Source organism: Nerophis lumbriciformis, linkage group LG30 (assembly GCF_033978685.3).
Source record: "Nerophis lumbriciformis linkage group LG30, RoL_Nlum_v2.1, whole genome shotgun sequence".
Lineage (NCBI taxonomy): Eukaryota > Metazoa > Chordata > Actinopteri > Syngnathiformes > Syngnathidae > Nerophis > Nerophis lumbriciformis.
Genome location: NC_084577.2, coordinates 7233314 through 7257749, shown reverse-complemented (window position 1 = coordinate 7257749; position 24436 = coordinate 7233314). Strand labels below are relative to the sequence as shown.

Sequence of the window (24436 nt, the reverse complement as noted above, 5' to 3'; positions counted from 1 at the left end):
GAATTTTGCGATGAAAACAGACGACTTAATAGCTGGCCACCATGCTGTCCCAAAATGTCCTCCACAATCCGTGACGTCACGCGCTGACGTCATCATACCGAGACGTTTTCAGCAGGATATGTCGCGTGAAATTTAAAATTGCACTTTAGTAAGCCAACCCGGCCGTATTGGCATGTATTGCAATGTTAAGATTTCATCATTGATATATAAACTATCACACTGTGTGGTCGGTAGTAGTGGGTTTCAGTAGGCCTTTAATACAAGTGGTTTTAAAGCAACTTCAAAGATGCGTGATACTTTATGTTTTAGTCGATGAAATTTACTGTAATTTTAGTTGACTAAAATGTTAAGGAATTTATTAGACTAAAACTAGACTAAAACTATATCCATTTAGGTGACTAAAATATAAGTACAACCTAACACTGGATACTACACATTTGGGTACGGCTCCAATACCAAGTAGTTCCAGGGGCAGTAAAGCCCTCCTTTGTCCAGGGACCTAATTCCTGAATTTTTAAATAACAAAAATAACAATAAAATTTTTTCATAGTTAAAAAAAGATATTGAGCTAATCACCTGGTATCGACATAATACTATACTACTTGGTATCGTTACTGTTGATATTTGGATCGATCAGCCTACCTTTGTTTACATTTATAAGCTCTGGCTTGCAGAAAGCAGTTAGCATATCCTACGGTGTGTAGTGTAGCATGTTTAGCTATTCCTGGTCCTCCAAGGATGATACACGGACGATGCAAGGATCGCAGACTTAGAACTGTGGAGGGACTTTAGCGAATGCTACATTGTGTTGAGGACGCGTTCATTTGCTTGACACTGTCAAATTTGCGTGACACAGCTAGAATGTGTCATCAACATGCATTACCACTGTATATAACGATGGTATTAAAAGCTCTACCATCGGCTACTTTTGTATCATTTATGTTGTATATCATCTTTATCGCAAAACACTATTGCTGGATAAAACTTGCTTGGTCAGTGGTCAAAATGAAAGGAATTAATGAGATATATTATTAGATGTGACACTAAGTTGCTTTGTTGCCTATAACACAAAGCTAAAATGTTTTGTTCAGATATCTTAATAAATAATGACCTACAGTACATTGTTTTGGTTTAAGCTAGGTGTGTTTCGATCAGATTTTTATGCTGCCGATCTCATGAGTGAGACCGGCTGAGACCGATGGTATGTATTAACTATACATTTTAAATTATAATTATAACCAGAAAAAAACCCAGGATGGCAGTATAACAATATCCACACTATAGTTAAACCCATTTCTTTATCCTCCTTTATTACATGTAATTGTTTGAGCAAAAATAAAATAAATAGCACACAATAACTAAACAAAAGCAAAAACAATCAACTACCGTATTTATCGGACTATAAGTCGCAGTTTTTTTCATAGTTTGGCCGGGGGTGCGACTTATACTCAGGAGCGACTTATGTGTGAAATTATTAACACATTACCGTAAAATATCAAATAATATTATTTAGCTCATTCACGTAAGAGACTAGACGTATAAGATTTCATGGAATTTAGCGATTAGGAGTGACAGATTGTTTGGTAAACGTATAGTATGTTCTATATGTTATAGTTATTTGAATGACTCTTACCATAATATGTTACGTTAACATACCAGGCACGTTCTCAGTTGGTTATTTATGCGTCATATAACGTACACTTATTCAGCCTGTTGTTCACTATTCTTATTCAAATGTCTATTCTTGGTGTTGGGTTTTATCAAATACATTTCCCCCAAAAAATGCAACTTATACTCCAGTGCGACTTATATATGTTTTTTCCCTTTATTATGCATTTTCGGCCGGTGCGACTTATACTCCGGAGCGACTTATACTCCGAAAAATACGGTACTACCTATTTAAATAATTTGTGTATTTCTCTCAAAGTCTTCCTGTGTCCAAATAATTATTACCTGAACTTTTAATTATGGATGATGTTCGTTAAGAAATTATCGATGGAGAACTTGCCTAGCTGTACATTTCGGACACAGAAGATGAGGACTTTGATGGATTTGTGGATGAGGATTGATAAAAAAATAATGTGAGTACATTGATAAATACGGCAATAAAATACAACCGAACTCAGCTTTGCTCCTGCTGCCTTTTTAAAACAGCGTCCATGCATGCTAGCGTATGTTTTAAGCTAACGTATGTTTAAAGCTAGCGTATGTTTTAAGCTAACGTATGTTTACCATGCCTGTGCCCAAAAATACGCTACGCCTTATTTATGCGGTAAATACAGAAATAGCACCCGTAACTGACGCGGCACCTTCTAATACAGTGCGCCCTATGGTCGCGAAAATACGGTATAGTGGCTTCGATAACGGGAACCGGTTCTCAAAAAGGGATTCAAATCCATGGAATCGGTTCTTTTCTTATCGAAGCATCGGGAGAACCGGTTTTTGAACATCATCCCTACTTTTAATCATGATCAAAATCTATAAAAAAAGATTTTGTAAATATAAAAATATATCAAATTTTTAATCAATCTAGTATTGACTGATACTAACCCTGGTATAGACACTTAATGGATTGAGCCGCCCTAACCTGACATGTATGCCTGGCTGCTACACAGAAAATGAGCAATAGGGATGGGCACCGAAACCCATTCCATAATGACACCTGTGCCAATGAAAATGGGAGTAAACAGACCAAAAATGAAAAAGCTATTGGTGCTTCATTTCGGTGCTAAATAGGGATTTACTGTATATCGTTAGGATTTAAGTAGTACTCTTATCGGTACTACTGTATAAGGTTGTGAAAAATAAAGACGAAAAAAATGCCTTTTTTTATTAGCGTTTATATTAACACAAGAAGTTGTACACCACCAACATTATGTAACATCTCACAGCAGGGAAGTCTTATTGACACCTGCTTTTTAAGTCTTAAACAAGTCAACTATGTTTGCAGTGCAAGGCACAATGCAGTCGTTATGTCATCATATTGTAAACACCACTATTGTACTCAGCTGGAATTAATATTTATGTATGCAGAGCACAGTCCTTTTACATAAGGGGTTTTTTAATCTTTTTTTTTTTTAGCTCGGGCACAACTTTTCCATTACAGAGGGGCCCGGGGCCCACTGAAAAACTTACACTGGATTTAGGAATCTTACTTTTTGTCAGGACGTGGACAATGGGTTGTTCGTTTTCCCGAGTTGCAATGAAAGTTGGAGTGGACAAGGCGTGAAGGTAAAGACATATTTATTTTTATCACTAACAAAAAGAACAAACAAAAAGCGCGCACAAGGCGTAGATTCAAACTTGACTATGAAACAAAACTAGCACTTGGGCAAAAAACTATGAACATGAAACAAATAAACACTTGCTGTGACACGAATACACAAAACTCACGTGGCAAGAAACGAGCAGCATGAAAACTATAGCAGCATGACAATGGCATGAGTAGTAAGGATATCAGATAGCATGGGTGTCAAGGAGGTAATGTCGCCAGACAGACTGCCTGGCAACTGCAAGCTTAAATAATACCGACATGGTGCGCGAGTGCAAAACGTGAGACAGGTGAAACTAATGAGTAGTCATGGAAACAAAACAAGCAAGAGTGCACAACCAGGAGCTAAAAAGAGTCCAAAAAACAAACAGCACATGGCCAAACAAAAACATGATCAACAGACATGACACTTTTGATTTTAATTGTATTCAATAATTGTATCTAACACATAAACCTTGGCTTCGGTCAGGCAGGTTACAAAAACAAATACTAACCAAATAGAAGGGACTCATAAATAACTGACAAAAAAATACATGTACGTATAAATATGTGCTGCTAAAATAAATAAACTAAATTAATAACAAATATAACAAATAATAATAATAATAATAATAATAATAACTGGGATTTATATAGCGCTTTTCTAAGTACCCAAAGTCGCTTTACATGTAGAACCCATCAATCATTCACACCTGGTGGTGGTAAGCTACTTTCATAGCCACAGCTGCCCTGGGGTAGACTGACGGAAGCGTGGCTGCAATTTGCGCCAACGGCCCCTCCGACCACCACCTATCATTCATCATTCAATTCACCGGTGTGAGTGGCACCGGGGGCAAAGGGTGAAGTGTCCCGCCCAAGGACACAACGGCAGCGATATTTGGATGGTAAGAGGCGGGGAGCGAACCTGCAACCCTCAGGTTTCTGGCACGGTTGCTCTACCCACTACGCCATGCCGCCCAATATATATAATATATATATATATATAAAATAGGTTTCTGAACTAAACTGGAATTAAAAAGTATGGCTTTACCACTCATACCATAGTTGCACTAAAAGGGGCTGTTTGCAACTAGCTCACGATACATTTTTCCAGTGGTGGACCGTGAGTTTCTCACCTAGGCCTTCAGTAATGTCCTACTTAGTCCGACTTCACCTCTCAAAATACCGTAATTTATCTCACCACATGGACACGGCTGGAGATACTATACAGAAACACACTTTCTCACTACTTGTCATTGAATCCCCTCAACAGTGTACAAAACATTAAACATTCAATAAACCCGCTTCAGCAATTAAAACATATCTTACGTGGTACTGTCAAAATGAAAATAATTGTATAAAACAAATGAAACATGAAAAAATAAAGAAATAAAATATTTGAACTCACAATTTGTAGCACCCATCTGACGCCGTATAAGCCAGTGGTACCGTCGTCGTCGGTTGATTCGTGTGAATGTGGAGGACAAACCATTTCACTGCAGGGACAGCTTTGCTAGCTTCCGGTGTCGGCCGACCTCATCTCACAAGATGTGGTTTCTCTTAAACATCGTTCTTGAAAATGGTCTCCTTCTTTGTGGGTTAAAAAAGTGAGTACCGGTGGGTTTTCTGTGGCTTTCTATGGTTCCGGTGCCACTTCTTGTTTTCGCAACTTGTGATTGGATACTCACTTGGGACTCCCAAGTGAGTATCCAATCACAGGACGCGTAAATGTCACGTTCAACGTGAGGCCAGCGAGAAGGCCTTACTGACAACAACTCGTGATCTGATTGGCTATCACAATTATCCATCAACTGTATGTGTTCGTTCACTTACAGTGCACAGACGCCCGCATTTTTGATTCTGAAGGCCCCGGGCAGATTTCGTGCAGCATGGCAACATAAGCTTGCTGAATTCTGAACTCTAACCTAAAAACAACAGCGCAGGAAGGAGCATAATATGACATGAGGAGAATATGAATACTTTTAGATATTTAGGGAAAGTAAATTAAAAAAATAATTTGATCTTTAATTTTGATCATGATTTCTGTTTATGTTAGGCCAGCAGAGAAGGCCTTGCTGGCCCTGACGGCACACCGCTGCATTTTTCAAAGTAAAAAATACAACAAGAACACCACCGGCTAGCTTAAGTTACCATTAGTGGTTTAACAGAACCTATATGTGTTAAAACTGTCTAAGTTTGAACAATTATTAAGTTTGTCTAACACATTTTTTTACCGGCCCGAATAAAATGATTGGTGTTTACGGCAGCCACTCATCCTCTCTCGTCAACCTGCAGAGAGTGCGTAAACAAATACAAAAGCAATCCAAGAGACGCAACAAACAATTTGCAGTCATGGTGTTGTTATGATAGAATATGCATTCAATGACTACGTTTATATTGCAGGCCAACGTGGCCCAAATCTGTTTTTTTTAACTCAGATTTTTTCCAGCTGAAAAATAAAATGTGATTTTTATCAGTAAAATGTGATTTTTATCAGACTCCAGTGTTAACACGCAAAAGCCCCAATGTGGCCCCAATGGGACCTCGACATCACTTGCATGCGCACTTCGATAAAGTGAAAACAAAGAAAGTTGACCGAGAGGAAGTAGCTACTACTACAAAATAAAATAAAAGTCGCAATGCCTTAAAAATTAACGTTTTTTTAGGTGAAAATAAATTAAAGTAATACAATGTATGAATGGTCCGCGAACCCGAAAGGGACAAGCGGTAGAAAATGGATGCATATAGTGTAATATATTTGGGTGGGTTGTAGTCTTTTTATGGCTGTTAAGTAGAGGAGACACGGACATCAGCGTGGATCTAAGTGAGCTTTATTTTTCAACTCACATGCAAGCAAATGTGCCACAGCATCAATTCCAGGTCTTTCAACAATCGCTATTTCTTCGGAATCAAAATACATTTTCGTATATTACATATTGCCTATTATTTGCGCACTATTGACAAGAGATGCAACAAAATTTGGTCGTCTTAAATAGACTTTGCTCACCGAAACCGGATGTGGTGATGAAATATCAATTTCCGCTGGCGACTGCATCTTTCCCCGAGCACACGAATGACATAGCTCACCCAAAGCTCACTAAAACATTTGTGTCACATTCAGGTCGCATTGCGTTTCGACTGTAAAGCTCAGATTCCAATCGGATTCAGGACTACATCCTCATGTGGCCTGAATCTGATGCCAAAAGATCAGATTTGAAGCACTGGCAAAAAAAATAAATCAGATCTGAGTCACTTGAGAGCCAAAAAAAAACCTGATTTGGTGTGCAGTGTAAACTCGGGCCAATGATAGCTAATGCTAATCATCCAAATCGCTAATATTAGCTTATAACACCCAAAGCTAATGGGCTTGCATGTGTTACATACGTACGTAGTTAGGTCATTACGTCGTAGAAGCCGGAAAAGGGCAGGATATAAATACATAATAACGTTTAAAATTAGAGATGTCCGATAATGGCTTTTTTGCCAACATCCGATATTGTCCAACTCTTAATTACCGATTCCGATATCAACCGAAACCGATTTATACAGTCGTGAAATTAACATGCTGGATGCATTAAACAATGTAACAAGGTTTTCCAAAATAAATCAACTCAAGTTATGGAAAAAAATGCCAACATGGCACTGCCATTTTTATTATTGAAGTCACAAAGTGCATTATTTTTTTTAACATGCCTCAAAACAGCAGCTTGGACTTTGGGACATGCTCTCCCTGAGAGAGCATGAGGAGGTTGAGGTGGGCGGGGTTGAGTTGGGGGGAACAGGGGGTGTATATTGTAGCGTCCCGGAAGAGTTAGTGCTGCAAGGGGTTCTGGGTATTTGTTCTGTTGTGTTTATGTTGTGTTACGGTGCGGATGTTCTCCCGAAATGTGTTTGTCATTCTTGTTTGGTGTGGGTTCACAGTGTGGCGCATATTTGTAACAGTGTTAAAGTTGTTTATACGGCCACCCTCAGTGTGACCTGTATGGCTGTTGACCAAGTATGGCTTGCACTCACCTGTGTGTGTGAGAAACCGTAGGCAAAGGCAGTGCCTTTAAGGTTAATTGGCACTCTGTACTTTTCTCTATGTCCGTGTACCACTCGGTACAACGGCGTTTTAAAAAGTCATACATTTTACTTTTTGAAACCGAAACCGATAATTTCCGATATTACATTTTAAAGCATTTATCGGCCGATAATATCGGACGTCTCTAGTCATTACATCATAGAAGCCCGAAAAGGGCAAGATATAAATACATACTAACGTTTAAAATACATTGGAAAGTTAACGCTCTCTAATCGCAAACAGCCCCTTTAATCGGCATTGGCTTATTATTGCATACTTTTTCACGGAAAATGGTCGATACTTATTGGTGGCTGATCCTCTATGTGCATTTCTAACCAGAATATTTCTGCATGTGTCCCCCCCCACAACCCTGAAATGAAAAATCACTCGCCATCCTTGTGTAATCCTGCAAAAAAAGAATCAAACACTTGTATCTTTGGCGGAAGTAATAATACTATCACAAGAATACAAAAAAAATATCAGTCTTGTTGAGGAATATGTGCCGACTCCTTGGCACATCACGTGTCACTCTGTGTTGGTTATTTATCTTTAAAGCTGTCTCTTGTTTCTTGTTGTGTGGCTTTGTAATTCTTTTTTAAAGTTATCGGTAGGGATGTCCGATAATATCGGACTGCCGATATCATCGGCCGATAAATGCTTTAAAATGTGATATCGGAAATTATCGGTATCGGTTTCAAAATCATCGCTATCGGTTTTAAAAAGTAAAATTTACGACTTTTTAAAACGCCGCTGTGTACACGGACGTAGGGGGAGGTACGGAGCGCCAATCAACCTTAAAGGCACTTCCTTTGCGTGCCGGCCCAGTCACATAATATCTACGGCTTTTCACACACACAAGTGGATGCAAAGCATACTTGGTCAACAGCCATACAGGTCACACTGAGGGTGGCCGTATAAACAACTTTAACACGGTTACAAATATGCGCCACACTGTGAACCCACACCAAACAAGAATGACAAACACATTTCGGGAGAACATCTGCACCGTAACACAACATAAACACAACAGAACAAATACCCAGAACCCCTTGCAGCACTAACTCTTCCGGGACGCTACAACATAATAATAAACAGGTAGGTTGATTGGCAACACTAAATTGGCCCTAGTGTGTGAATGTGAGTGTGAATGTTGTCTGTCTATCTGTGTTGGCCCTGCGATGAGGTTGCGACTTGTCCAGGGTGTACCCCGCCTTCCGCCCGATTGTAGCTGAGATAGGCTCCAGCGCCCCCCGCGACCCCAAAGGGAATAAGCGGTAGAAAATGGATGGATGGATGGAAGGTAGGAGCTTGATAAAATGAAAGTACAGTAAATGATCAAATGGTGCATGTAAAATCCTCATTTAAATAAGGCGGTCTGCACAACTTCTGAAATTTGCACTCAGTGTTAATAGATCACACGCAACACGCCCAATCACTATTTTACAGATTGCACACGCTGTTTAGCGCATGGTAATAGAATCTTAGTAAATCAGGACCCATATTATTTCTAGGCTTTCTAGAGCCACAGAAAATGATGTGGTGGGCCAGATCTGGTCTTCCAAGCCGTGAGTTTGACACATGTGTATTAGAGCAGTGTTTTTCAACCACTGTGCCGCGGCACACTAGTGTGCCGTGAGATACAGTCTGGCGTGCCGTGGGAAATGATCTAATTTCACCTATTTGGATTAAAAATATTTTTTGCAAACCAGTATTTGTAGTCTGCAAATGATGTGTTGTTGTTGAGTGTCGGTGCTGTCTAGAGCTCTGCAGAGTAACCGTGTAATACTCTTCCATATCAGTAGGTGGCAGCCGGTAACTAATTGCTTTGGAGACGTCGAAAACAGCTGGAGGCAGTGTGCAGGTAAAAAGGTATCAAATGGTTAAACCAAAAATAAAGAAAAGGTGAGTGCCCCTAAGAAAAGGCATTGAAGCTTAGGGAAGGCTTTGCAGAACAAAACTAAAACTGAACTGGCTACAAAGTAAACAAAAACAGAATACTGGATGACAGCAAAGACTTACTGTGGAGCAAAGATGGCGTCCACAAAGTACATCCGAACATGACATGACAATCAACAATGTCCCCACAAAGAAAGATAAAAACAACTGAAATATTCTTGATTGCTAAAACAAAGTAGATGCGGGAAATATCGCTCAAAGGAAGACATGAAACTGCTACAGGAAAATACCAAAAAAAGAGAAAAAGTCACCAAAATAGGAGCGCAAGACAAGAACTAAAACACCACACAGGAAAACACCATAAAACTCAAAATAAGTAACGGCGTGATGTGACAGGTCGTGACAGTACACCTACTTTGAGACAAGAGCTATAGTGATGCATGCTTGGTTATGGTTTAAGGTCATATCCAATAATTACGACTTTTTACTGTCAACTGAGTTTTGTTTTTTAATGATTTCTGCTGGTGGCGAGCCTCCGCATTTTTTCAATGCAAAAAATGTGCCTTGGCTCAAAAAAGGTTGAAAAACACTGTATTAGAGTGTCAAAAATAGACATTTTAATGGGTGTCTCAATGACTCGTGTTCTTTGATAATTTGCAAATAGTCTCAGAACGTATTTCTCGTGAATAGCGGGGGTGTACGGTTATTATCATACTTTTTGATATTTAAATACAATATAAACCGTGTTGGGTGAGACATATTCACACTAAAACAGTGTTTTTCAAAACACATTCACATTATGTATCCTTCTTCTGTTTTTTCTGTTTTGTTAGCAACATTTGGCTCAACATAAGTGAAAGTGTTAAATTGACATGCTGGGCACAAGATGATAAAGAGTTTGGGGTTGCAGAGGTTAAAAATTCCATTGGAAACCAAATCCCCATGTCCTAGAATGGGCACAAGATAGAGAGATAAGAATAAGATGGACGGATCAAGGTGAGAGAAGGAAGGACTACGGGTGATCGAGGGCCAGGGGTGTGGGATTAGTCTGAACTGGCCGAGAGAGTGTTATGATGGCCATGGATAGAATGTCCAGATCACAGCTCTGTTAATCCATCTGAATGATCTGGTTATTTCAGAAACCACTTTGAAGAAAGACTGATATAAAAAAAAAAAAGTTGTTAAAAGTACTGAACCAACTTGGAATGAAATATTCCTACAATAACTTATTGTATCATTGAAGGCCAAAGCCAGGGTACATTTTTACCCTGTTGCAATTGAAGGATTATTTTTGCATTGTTCAGATTTTTTTGTTACATCCAAAAAAAATTATAAGCATTTCATTCATTGCTACCGTGTGAAACAACACAATGAAAGGCATGCATTCAAGAAGCCGTGCATACACCTGCCAGCATGCATTCTTACCTTTGCTTTGCTCTGTGAGGAGAAGTGCTCCTGGACAAAAAGTGCTCCCAGGGCCATGCCGAAGTGTTTGTTGGCCTGTGTGAGACACATTCTGCCCAGCTCCAGCTGCTGCTCGGTGCCATCAATTTCCCGAGAAAACTCATGAATGGTGCTCCTGAAGGCGGTGGACAGATTTTCGCTGAGCGCTGCCACAATGCGCCACAACATGTAGTTATGGAGAACCCTTGGATAGAAAATACAAAGAATATATCAAATAAAGTATTACAAAATAGAAGTGCTCCCCTCACCCATCCTTTGATTTTTTTAGTATGCGACCCATGGCTGAAAATATTTGGATATCTCTTGTATAATATAAATTACATAAATACAGTAAATATACTACCTCTTAAATATACAGACTTCGACCAGGCCTTATCTACCAATAGGAAAATAGTCTTGAATCCAGACGGTGGTCTGGACCGGAACTTTTTGATTTAGCGGAATATCAGAATGATTGAAGCAGAGTGAATTCTCTTGATGGGGTCCCGATCATTTTGGATACAATACCGATAGGATTTCCACAAGACTGCCAATTTACTTTTGGCAGTGGAAGCGTGGCTACGGGCGTGATGGGGGTGTGGTCAATATGATGTAATCATATAATTTGCATAATCGCGATGATGCATATATTTTCTTTAAAACGTCTAAAAATTGTTATACATCCATTTTTAAAAACTAATTTGTGTTATAAGTAATTAGAATTAACATATATGTACCCTGCCTTCCGCCCGAGAGCAATTGGGATAGATTCCACACCCACTGTGACCCAGAGAGGCACAAGCGGTAGAAAATGGATGGATGGATATATTTTTTCTTACAATACATTGTTTTGTTTTAGTTTTCAATTGTTGCTTCATAATATACAATGTAACGGGCTGTACTTTGTTGAGAATTTTTCGACTTTCTAAAGACTTATCCAATCCTTTTAGTGACATTTTCTGTATTAAAAACAACTAGGAAACAAATCTAACATATTTTTCTGGTGTTATCCGAGACAGTACTCATGACCTTTAAATATTTTCTTATTGCACATTTTGTAAATTGCTGTCCGTGGGTGTATCTCAAATATACATTAAAGGCCTACTAAAATGCGATGTTCTTATTTAAATGGGGATAGCAGGTCCATGCTATGTGTCATACTTGATCATTTCGCGATATTGCCATATTTTTGCAGAAAGGATTTAGTAGAGAACATCGACGATAAAGTTTGCAACTTTTGGTCGCTGATAAAAAAGCCTTGCCTGTACCGGAAGTAGCAGACGATATGCGCGTGACGTCACCGGTTGTGGAGCTCCTCACATCTGCACATTGTTTACAATCATGGCCACCAGCAGCGAGAGCGATTCGGACCGAGAAAGCGACGATTTCCCCATTAATTTGAGCGTGGATGAAAGATTCGTGGATGAGGAAAGTGAGAGTGAAGGACTAGAGGGCAGTGGGAGCGATTCAGATAGGGAAGATGCTGTGAGAGGCGGGTGGGACCTGATATTCAGCTGGGAATGACTAAAACAGTAAATAAACACAACTCTATTAGCCACAACACAACCAGGCTTATATTTAATATGCCACAAATGAATCCCGCATAACAAACACCTCCCCCCTCCTGTCCATATAACCCGCCAATACAACTCAAACACCTGCACAACACACTCAATCCCACAGCTCAAAGTACCGTTCACCTCCCCAAAGTTCATACAGTACATATATTTCCCCAAAGTCCCCAAAGTTACGTACGTGACATGCACATAGCGGCACGCACGTACGGGCAAGCGATCAAATGTTTGGAAGCCGCAGCTGCATGCGTACTCACGGTACCGCGTCTGCATATCCAACTCAAAGTCCTCCTAGTAAGAGTCTCTGTTGTCCCAGTTCTCCACAGGCCAATGGTAAAGCTTGACTGTCATCTTTCGGGAATGTAAACAATGAAACACCGGCTGTGTTTGTGTTGCTGCAGCCGCCCGCAATACACCGCTTCCCACCTCCAGCTTTCTTCTTTGCGGTCTCCATTGTTCATTGAACAAATTGCAAAAGATTCACCAACACAGATGTCCAGAATACTGTGGAATTTTGCGATGAAAACAGACGACTTAATAGCAGGCCACCATGCTGTCCCAAAATGTCCTCTACAATCCGTGACGTCACGCACAGGCGTCATCATACCGAAACGTTTTCAGCAGGATATTTCGGCGCGAAATTTAAAATTGCACTTTAGTAAGCTAACCCGGCCGTATTGGCATGTGTTGCAATGTTAAGATTTCATCATTGATATATAAACTATCAGACTGCGTGGTCGGTAGTAGTGGGTTTCAGTAGGCCTTTAAAGCATGTTCACCTTGCAGAATTCTGCCTTTGCTCCAGACAATTGCACGCGTCTTGCTTACGCCATCACAACATCCTGTTTGGCAGTGCTGTGTCGGTGCATCACTAGTCAATAATGCGCAAATAATAGTCTATATAGCCGTTGTCGAGCTGCAAACTCCTACAAAACCTAGTACCACCATACGATTTTTTCAATGACCACTAAAATACAAGAAAAGACCAATCTTGTGTACTTATTGGATAACTTTTAGCTGTTTAGCTGTCAAGATTTGACACTAGTGTCCAGTCGAGGGTGTTCCCTACCTCTTGCTAAAACCAACTGGGATAGGTTCCAGCTCACCTGCGACCCTAAATAAGCTAGGTGTAGAAAATGGTGGGTAGTGAGAGCGGAGTCTGGGGCAAGTTCAACCCAGGTGGTTTGTCCCCATGCCTTTATCCCATTCCGCACAGGAACCGTAACTTGGTAGTACACATGAGAGGCGTGAAGACCACCGAGCTTAAAGCCCGGGCTGGCCAACTCAGCAGCCAGCCCACTCTTGAAGTTGTCAGGGAGTGAGGTTTACTAACGTACAGTTGGCTCAGCCACACTGGCTGGAGCCTGTTACACAAGCAAACAACTAAAGAGAAAAAAAAGGTCTGGAAAATCATTTAAGGCAGTTAAACCAAAAGCCGGTCCATGTGTCCGTCTGGACTGCCTTTTTCATTAGCTCTAATCTTAAGAGTCTGAGAAGTAAGGAAAAAACAAAGAAGAAGACAGTGACTGAGAACAAATAGAGAGTGGTCAAGTCCAGTACAGCCTAGGGGTGGACAGAAGGGGTGGTGCACAGAGTAATTGATGTCAGGCTCACTGTGATACACTTTAAAAAATGGTTGTGAAGTTCCAGGAAAGATAGTAGTCGCCTAAGACTTCTGCTTTTTCCCTTCATTTGTTAATGACATCAAATTTGATCCCTGCATCTAACCCGTCACAATCGTGAACACGGCAAGCATGGACTGGGACTATTGCTGGTTTGCAACCATGCGACCAATAGGCACTTCCGATTTTGGCTTAGGCGGGAAATAAATCAATAGTTCCTGTTAATTTATATCAGTACCTTATCTGCGGAGATGTCTGAGTATTATAGGGGGAACATAGAAAGTGATCACTTAGCAATGGGAAGGACATGCTAACAGCCAATCAGGTAACAGTATCAACTATCAAGTTTGGTTGAACCATCTTGGTGTCTCGCTGTGGATGGAGTGAGAAGATAAACTGTGATATTTTGATACATCAACTTAATAACAGAAACTTGTCTTAAGTTTTGTTGGTTTTAATGCATACAGTGCGGCAAAATCTGACACTTGTAATGTCTCGGTCCAACGAGGAGCTTCCCAAACTAAGCTTTGTAGTGTTCAATGGCTTTTACACTACTGCCATCTAGTGTCTCAAAACTGCAACTACCTTCAAATCTACCATACAACAGAAGCTAAAAATGAGTGCTGTCGAGAGCGACAAAATTGTCGACAAAACTGGAATAGTCAACTTGACAGTGTGGCAGTTTTTTTCAAACGGATGAATGAAAATAAATGTTTCTGAGAAAGATGGCGATGTCAGACCAGTGTGATTTGCTCGTTCCCACCAAGAGCAGTAATACAACCAATGTATTTTACCATCTTAGCTGCACTCATAGCTTGCTACAATTCTCTGGGCATAGCTTCACCTGTAGCTTTGCTACATTTAATCGAGAATAAATTGTAGCTTAGCTTCTTACATTTTGCAAGTAGCTTGCCCATCACTGCTGGGTGCGCATTTTGTTAATGCAACAAACCTTGCTTTGTCACTTCCGGTGTCTTCCGAACAATCTATATATATATATATATATATATATATATATATATATATATATATATATATATATATATATATATATATATATATATATATATATATATTAGGGCTGAAACTAACGATTAATTTGATAATCGATTAATCTGTCGATTATTACTTCGATTAATCGATTAATAATCGGATAAAAGAGACAAACTACATTTCTATCTTTTCCAGTATTTTATTGAAAAAAAAACAGCATACTGGCATCATACTTATTTTGATTATTGTTTCTCAGCTGTTTGTAAATGTTGCAGTTTATAAATAAAGGTTTATTTAAAAAAACAAAAACAAAATGTTTAAAAAAAAAAAAAAAAAGCCTCTGCGCATGCGCATAGCATAGATCCAACGAATCGATGACTAAATTAATCGGCAACTATTTTTATAATCGATTTTAATCGATTAGTTGTTGCAGCCCTAATATATATATATATATATATATATATATATATATATATATATATATATATATATATATATATATAATATTTTATCGAACGCTTTTCTTATTAATATTGATTAAGTGTCTATCGCAATATATGATATATTGATGTCATTTTATAGGCCCAGCCCTAGCATGCACTACAAACAACTACAGTAGTTTTATGAAATGATGTAGTATTATTGTTCAGCAGACTTTTGTGGGTCTCTGCTATGCCTTTGAGAGCATACGAAAGTTCAGAGTTGGCAGCAAGCTGTGTTTGTGTACTAAAAGTAATGCTCAATTGTCCAGTTTGTTGAGTCAGGACAGAACAAACTCAAACATGTCAAACGCAGCATCAGTAGCTTCTCCATATTTTCTTGGATAAATGTCCATCCTTTGGATGTTTGTAGCTGCATGCTGCGGAGACTGGCTGTGGCTTGTGTGATGCGGACTAACGGTGCTGCGTTTGGGCTGTCTTGCCGACTCGGCGAATCGGTAGGACATGTATTTAAAGGGGAACATTATCACCAGACCTATGTAAGCGTCAATATATACCTTGATGTTGCAGAAAAAAGACCATATATTTTTTTAACCGATTTCCGAACTCTAAATGGGTGAATTTTGGTGAATTAAACACCTTTCTAATATTCGCTCTCGGAGCGATGACGTCACGTTGTGACGTCACATCGGGAAGCAATCCGCCATTTTCTCAAACACCGAGTCAAATCAGCTCTGTTATTTTCCGTTTTTTTCGACTGTTTTCCGTACCTTGGAGACATCATGCCTCGTCGGTGTGTTGTCGGAGGGTGTAACAACACGAACAGGGACGGATTCAAGTTGCACCAGTTGCCCAAAGATGCGAAAGTGGCAAGAAATTGGACGTTTGTTCCGCACACTTTAGCGACGAAAGCTATGCTACGACAGAGATGGCAAGAATGTGTGGATATCCTGCGACACTCAAAGCAGATGCATTTCCAACGATAAAGTCAAAGAAATCTGCCGCCAGACCCCCATTGAATCTGCCGGAGTGTGTGAGCAATTCAGGGACAAAGGCCTTGGTAGCACGGCAAGCAATGGCGGCAGTTTGTTCCCGCAGACGAGCGAGCTAAACCCCCTGGATGTCTTGGCTCACACCGCCCCTTATGCCACCGAAGATGATCAAGAGAAGGATATCGACCCTAAATTCCCTGGCCTGCTGACATCAACTCCAAAACTGGACAGATCAGCTTTCAGGAAAAGAGAGCGGATGAGGGTATGTCTACAGAATATATTAATTGATGAAAATTGGGCTGTCTGCACTCTCAAAGTGCATGTTGTTGCCAAATGTATTTCATATGCTGTAAACCTAGTTCATAGTTGTTAGTTTCCTTTAATGCCAAACAAACACATACCAATCGTTGGTTAGAAGGCGATCGCCGAATTTGTCCTCGCTTTCTCCCGTGTCGCTGGCTGTCATGTCGTTTCCGTCGGTTTCGCTTGCATACGGTTCAAACCGATATGGCTCAATAGCTTCAGTTTCTTCTTCAATTTCATTTTCGCTACCTGCCTCCACACTACAACCATCCGTTTCAATACATGCGTAATCTGTTGAATCGCTTAAGCCGCTGAAATCCGAGTCTGAGCTAATGTCGCTATAGCTTGCTGTTCTATGCGCCATGTTTGTTTGTATCGGCATCACTATGTGACGTCACAGGAAAATGGACGGGTGTATATAACGATGGTTAAAATCAGGCACTTTGAAGCTTTTTTTAGGGATATTGCGTGATGGGTAAAATTTTGAAAAAAACTTTGAAAAATAAAATAAGCCACTGGGAACTGATTTTTAATGGTTTTAACCCTTCTGAAATTGTGGTAATGTTCCCCTTTAATGGTTCGTTTGTCTGATTCTCCTTTGCACTAACTTTCTCAGTCCTAGTGGTTTTTACGGCAGCACCGTGTCTCTGTTTGTCCGCTGTGGACAATTCAACTTCGATCAATGGCGGGGAGGCAAGTAACTTAAATCATGCTTGCAACTTAAAGCACAACAAAAAGCAGAGAAAAAGCTTGTATTGTGAAATACTCAAGTACTCGTAAGTTGAGGTACTCCTGTAGGGACATGCTGGAGCACTGCACTCATTCACTGACTCCAACAATAATATATATTACTGATATTTCGCTGTTGTAGCAAAAAATACTAAAAACAGAAATTATTGTAAATAACTTGAGGAAAATATTTGCTACATCTCTTGTGGTGAATTCCATTAGATGTTGGTGCATGTTAGTAAATGTTTCCTTAACCTAATGATACAAGTCAAAAACAAGTGTTGAAATTGTGGAAGAGGTGGTAAAAGTGCACCATTCATTTATGCATTCAAATTGTGTCTTCTCCCTCAGACGACAGAATGCTGGTTTGCTCTTGTGCCCTGCTCTGCTGGGTGCATTCATTCAATGTGCCTTGGGGGACAAACACCACTCTCTCCCATTGTGAGGCTCTATCTGAGGCATGTTGTTGTTGCTTCCTCCCCAATTCATTTTCCCTGTATATGACATATCTGGAATCAGAAGAGGCTTGGCAATAGCACCCTGAGGGTCCTGCCAACAAAGCACTTGTGTTGTGAATTTAATTGATGGCAAAAGGTAAAGGAAGGCGTGGTTGGGCCACGGAGTGTGATAAATACAGGCTGTTACAAAGCAAACTAAACATATATCTTGAAACTAGAGTGCTGTTGGAATGCAGACTTTATGTCTAATCATTTGTATGTTTTGCACATATACTGTTCATAAATTATTTACACTGTTGTAAACTGTTGTTTACGTGTTTGATCATATAAAAGTAACCACTTCATTCATTGTGTATTTACAATTCACAGTTTTCCAGTTATACACCACTAACTTAAAAGGGACTTGGTTACAGGACGAGAGCATCAAAACAAGGTCTGCCATGAATGCAGATTTGATGAAGTCGCTTTTGTGGAAGCTGCTAAACTTTCAAAGAAGACAAAAGATTTGTCATCCTGCTGACACGGCATCGAAATGTGATGGACAGAAATATTTTGGAAATGGACAGGATTAAGTGGTGGTTGAGCATCATCAACATCATAACATGTTTATGTGTTGATTAGTTACTACGTTACTTAGTTTGTAATGCCAGACCTTAATGGCAATTAATGAGCGATGGTATTGGAGCTGGAACTAATAAGTCACTTTTATTGCAAATGTTGATTCGAAATCAGAGGAGTAAATACAGTACAGGCCAAAAGTTTGGACTCACCTTCTCATTCAATGCGTTTTTTTTATTTTCATGACTATTTACATTGTAGATTGTCACTGAAGGCATCAAAACTATGAATGAACACATGTGGAGTTATGTACTTAACAAAAAAAGGTGAAATAACTGAAAACATGTTTTATATTCTAGTTTCTTCAAAATAGCCACCCTTTGCTCTGATTACTGCTTTGTACACTCTTTGCATTTTCTCAATGAGCTTCAAGAGGTACCTGAAATGGTTTTTACTTCACAGGTGTCATAGTTTTGATGCCCTCAGTGACAATCTACAATGTAAATAGTCTTGAAAATAAAGAAAACACATTAAAATGAGAATGTGTGTCCAAACTTTTGGCCTGTACTGTACATGCGAACAAATAATGTGAAAAGACGACCATGCACACCATCGTTTAGGGTCTGCGTTGCTGCGGCTAAAGGTTAGACTTTATTCGTAGGTGCATGTTAGAGGAGTGCTAGTGTCTCACCGCAGGAGCCTAATCCAGGTTTCTGAGATTAAAATTGAAATTGAAACCGGCGAAATACAACAAATGCGTGCTTGGACAGTACCAAAATATCCAAGACAACTCAATGTTCAAAATGCTTGCAAAGTACAAACATATGTACACACTGGCCTTGTTTGGCAGTTTTGTAGAGTGGTGTTTAGTTACTGTACTCTTAAATATACACAGCATCTGCATGCAAATGTAATGTTTTATTACTAACTGTACCAGTGATCACACGTATTGATTAAGCTTCCTTGACATGAAGTGAAACTTTCCCTGTGTTCTTTGCATCAATTTATTTAATGTTCGCGTAGTGTACCATGATCAAAGGACATCCCTTTAAGCACACTAATGACTGGGTTGCACAAAGGTGAGTATCGTATTTTTCGGACTTCAAAGTGCACTTTAAATCCTTTCATTTTCTCAAAAATCAACTGTGCGCCTTAAAACCAAATGCACCTAATGTACAAACCCCATTTCCATATGAGTTGGGAAATTATGTTAGATGTAAATATAAACGGAATACAATGATTTGCAAATCATTTTCAACCCATATTCAGTTGAATATGCTACAAAGACAACATATTTGATGTTCAAACTGATAATTTTTTTTTTTTTTGCAAATAATCAGTAACTTTAGAATTTGATGCCAGCAACACGTGACAAAGAAGTTGGGAAAGGTGGCAATAAATACTGATAAAGTTGAGTAATGCTCATCAAACACTTATTTGGAACATCCCACAGGTGAACAGGCAAATTGGGAACAGGTGGGTGCCATGATTGGGTATAAAAGTAGATTCCATGAAATGCTCAGTCATTCACAAACAAGGATGGGGCGAGGGTCACCACTTTGTCAACAAATGCGTGTGCAAATTGTTGAACAGTTTAAGAAAAACCTTTCTCAACCAGCTATTGCAAGGAATTTAGGGATTTCACCATCTACGGTCCGTAATATCATCAAAGGGTTCAGAGAATCTGGAGAAATCACTGCACGTAAGCAGCTAAGCCTGTGACCTTCGATCCCTCAGGCTGTACTGCATCAACAAGCGACATCAGTGTGTAAAGGATATCATCACATGGGCTCAGGAACACTTCAGAAACCCACTGTCAGTAACTACAGTTGGTCGCTACATCTGTAAGTGCAAGTTAAAACTCTCCTATGCAAGGCGAAAACCGTTTATCAACAACACCCAGAAACGCCGTCGGCTTCGCTGGGCCTGAGCTCATCAAAGATGGACTGATACAAAGTGGAAAAGTGTTCTGTGGTCTGACGAGTCCACATTTCAAATTGTTTTTGGAAACTGTGGACGTCGTGTCCTCCGGACCAAAGAGGAAAAGAACCATCCGGATTGTTATAGGCGCAAAGTTGAAAAGCCTGCATCTGTGATGGTATGGGGGTGTATTAGTGCCCAAGACATGGGTAACTTACACATCTGTGAAGGCGCCATTAATGCTGAAAGGTACATACAGGTTTTGGAGCAACATATGTTGCCATCCAAGCAACGTTACCATGGACGCCCCTGCTTATTTCAGCAAGACAATGCCAAGCCACGTGTTACATCAACGTGGCTTCATAGTAAAAGAGTGCGGGTACGAGACTGGCCTGCTTGTAGTGCAGACCTGTCTCCCATTGAAAATGTGTGGCGCATTATGAAGCCTAAAATACCACAACGGAGACCCCCGGACTGTTGAACAACGTAAGCTGTACATTAAGCAAGAATGGGAAAGAATTCCACCTGAGAAGCTTAAAAAATGTGTCTACTCAGTTCCCAAATGTTTACTGAGTGTTGTTTAAGGGAAAGGCCATGTAACACAGTAGTGAACATGCCCTTTCCCAACTACTTTGGCACGTGTTGCAGCCATGAAATTCTAAGTTAATTATGATTTGCAAAAAAAAAAAAAAGTTTATGAGTTTGAACATCAAATATCTTGTCTTTGTAGTGCATTCAATTGAATATGGGTTGAAAAGGATGTGTAAATCATTGTATTCCGTTTATATTTACATCTAACACAATTTCCCAACTCGTATGGAAACGGGGTTTGTACGTATTAATTTTGGTTGTGCTACCGACCCCAAATCGATTTCATTTGGTACATGGTGTAATGATAAGAGATTTGTGTGGACTGCAGGATGACACCTGTTCAATTGATGACATTGGATTATCCATATATGGTAAAGGTTTAGTATTCCATTAACAACTTATTTTTCTCTACGCTCCCATTGTGGAGCATTCATCTTCTGCTGTTGCTATTTCTAATACAAAGTAGCGTACAGTCCTAACTTACATCTGACAGTATACTCGCTATGGAAACACTAAAAACTACCGGTACAACAAAGATGGCAGGGAGAAGACGCTGTCAAAGTGGAGCCACATAAATGAGACTGCCCACAAAAAGAAAAGAACAGAAAAGTGGCTTAAAGAAATGTCCTTTGTGTTCTTTGATGTTTCCCTCTTACACACATGCTTATGTGTGCTATCGCTATGAGGTTTTTCCCCCTTGGCCTCAGTCTGGACCCCCTCTCCAGGGGCCCAGGCTTAGACTGATTTTTTTTTCTTTCTCACTTCCCCCGATCTCCGGTGTTTACCTGTTTCTCACCTTTTTTGTAAGGGCCGCCGGAAGTTGGCAAACCCATCAGCGATCCTGTTCTGTCTCCCTGTAATGTTTGTCTGCTTTTGAATGGGATTGTGCTGAAAATCTTAATTTCCCCCCAGGGATTAATAAAGTATTTCTGATTCTGATTCAGATAGTGAATCAATAAATCACTTTCTCACAGGGGGCTTTCTGTAAAATAACAAATAATTATCCATTTTAAATTGATTATTATTAAATGTACTCGAGAGCCTAGCAACTTTCCGATGCATCAAACAGGTTTATATGTGGTTATAGTGTATATACAAACCCCGTTTCCATATGAGTTGGGAAATTGTGTTAGATGTAAATATAAACGGAATACAATGATTTGCAAATAATTTTTAACCCATATTCAATTGAATGCACTACAAAGACAATATATTTGATGTTCAAACTCATAAACTTTATTTTTTTTTTGCAAATAATAATTAACTTGGAATTTCATGGCAGCAACACGTGCCAAAATAGTTGGGAAAGGGCATGTTCACTACTGTGTTAAATGGCATGGTGTTGAAGCTTTGAAAGTGGAATTCTTTCCCATTCTTGTTCTATGTAGAGCTTCAGTCGTTCAACAGTCCGGGGTCTCCGCTGTCGTATTTTACGCTTCATAATGTGCCACACATTTTTGATGGGAGACAGGTCTGGACTGCAGCCGGGCCAGGAAAGTACCCGCACTCTTTTTTTACGAAGCCACGCTGTTGTAACACGTGCTGAATGTGGCTTGGCATTGTCTTGCTGAAAAAGCAGGGGCGTCCATTAAAAAGTTGCCGCTTAGATGGCAACATATGTTGTTCCAAAACCTGTATGTACCTTTCAGCATTAATGATGCCTTCACAGATGTGTAATTTACCCATGCCTTGGGCACTAATGCACCCCCATACCATCACAGAAGCTGGCTTTTGAACTTTGCGTCGATAACAGTCTGGATGGTTCGCTTCCCCTTTGTCAAATATTTCCAAAAACTATTTGAAATGTGGACTCGTCAGACCACAGAACACTTTTCCACTTTGCGTGAGTCCATCTTAGATGATCTCGGGCCCAGAGAAGCCGGCGGCGTTTCTGGGTGTTGTTGATAAATGGCTTTCGCTTTGCATAGTAGAGCTTTAACTTGCACTTACAAATGTAGCGACGTACTGTATTTTGTGATAGTGGTTTTCTGAAGTGTTCCTGAGCCCATGTGGTGATATCCTTTAGAGATTGATGTCGATTTTTGATACAGTGGTGTCTGAGGGATCGTAGGTCACGGTCATTCAATGTTGGTTTCCGGCAATGCCGCTAACGTGGAGTGATTTCTCCAGATTCTCTGAACCTTTTGATGATATTATGGACTGTAGATGTTGAAATCCCCTATTTTTTTTTTGCAATTGCACTTTGAGAAACGTTGTTCTTAAACTGTTTGACTATTTGCTCACGCAGTTGTGGACAAATCAAATCAAATCAAATCAACTTTATTTATAAAGCACATTTAAAATTTACCACAGGGGTAGCCAAAGTGCTGTACAATGAACAAGTTAAAAGATAAAACGAGTACCGAGCAAACACAAACAGAACACGATAAAAAAATAAATAATTAAAATAGAATAAATAAAAACATAAAAACAGGTTCACAGCAGGTGTATTATGGGGCGCCATTGCAGGATGGATATCACTCAGTGTTAAAAGCCATGGAATAAAAGTATGTTTTTAAGAGAGATTTAAAAACAGGAAGAGAGGAGGCTTGTCTAACACTCAGGGGGTAGGTCGTTCCAGAGCTTGGGAGCAGCAACGGCGAAAGCTCTGTCACCTCTAAGCTTCAGCCTTGTGTCAGGGACCGTCAACAGCAGCTGATCGGCTGATCTTAAGGATCGGGTGGGGCAGTAAGGCTGAAGGAGGTTGGAGAGATAGGTTGGCGCGAGGTTGTTTGTAAATATAATGATAAATGGGTTGTAATTGTATAGCGCTTTTCTACCTTCAAGGTACTCAAAGCGCTTTGACACTACTTCCACATTTACCCATTCACACACACATTCACACACTGATGGAGGGAGCTGCCATGCAAGGCGCTACCAGCACCCATCAGGAGCAAGGGTGAAGTGTCTTGCTCAGGACACAACGGACATGACGAGGTTGGTACTAGGTGGGGATTGAACCAGGGACCCTCGGGTCGCGCACGGCCACTGCGCCACGCCCGTTTAGACATTTAAAAACAAATAAAAGGAGTTTAAAATGTATTCGGTAACACAAAGGGGTGTACCTCGCCCCATCCTTTCTCGTGAAAGACTGAGCATTTTTTGGGAAGCTATTTTTATTCCCAATCATGGCACCCACCTGTTCCCAATTAGCCTGCACACCTGTGGGATGTTCCAAATAAGTGTTTGATAAGCATTCCTCAACTTTATCAGTATTTATTGCCACCTTTCCCAACTTCTTTGTCACATGTTGCTGGCATCAAATTCTAAAGTTAATGATTATTTGCAAAAAAAAAAAAAGTTTGTCAGTTTAAACATCAAATATGTTGTCTTTGTAGCATATTCAACTGAATATGGGTTGAAAATGATTTGCAAATCATTGTATTCTGTTTATTTTACATCTAACACAATTTCCCAACTCATATGGAAACGGGGTTTGTATATTTTCTCATTTTATTTTGCACACTCTTGGAGTCAACATGTGCATAGTCATGTACATAGTGTATACTTCATATTAAAACATTTTTATACACATGTTACAGGTTATATAACTTTTATTATTGAATGTATCAAATGTGATGAATATGTAATGGACCACAATGGA

General features: G+C 39.8%; 1 protein-coding gene across 1 annotated transcript in view; it reads right to left on the bottom strand.

The window, feature by feature from the left end:
• Positions 1 to 24436, bottom strand: part of ecel1 (endothelin converting enzyme-like 1) — a 176505-nt gene that overhangs the window by 62081 nt on the left and 89988 nt on the right. Inside the window, exon 8 of the mRNA XM_061925937.2 lies at positions 10635 to 10857. Coding sequence (XP_061781921.2) covers positions 10635 to 10857 — 223 coding nt within the window. The remainder of the gene's footprint in view (positions 1 to 10634; positions 10858 to 24436) is intronic.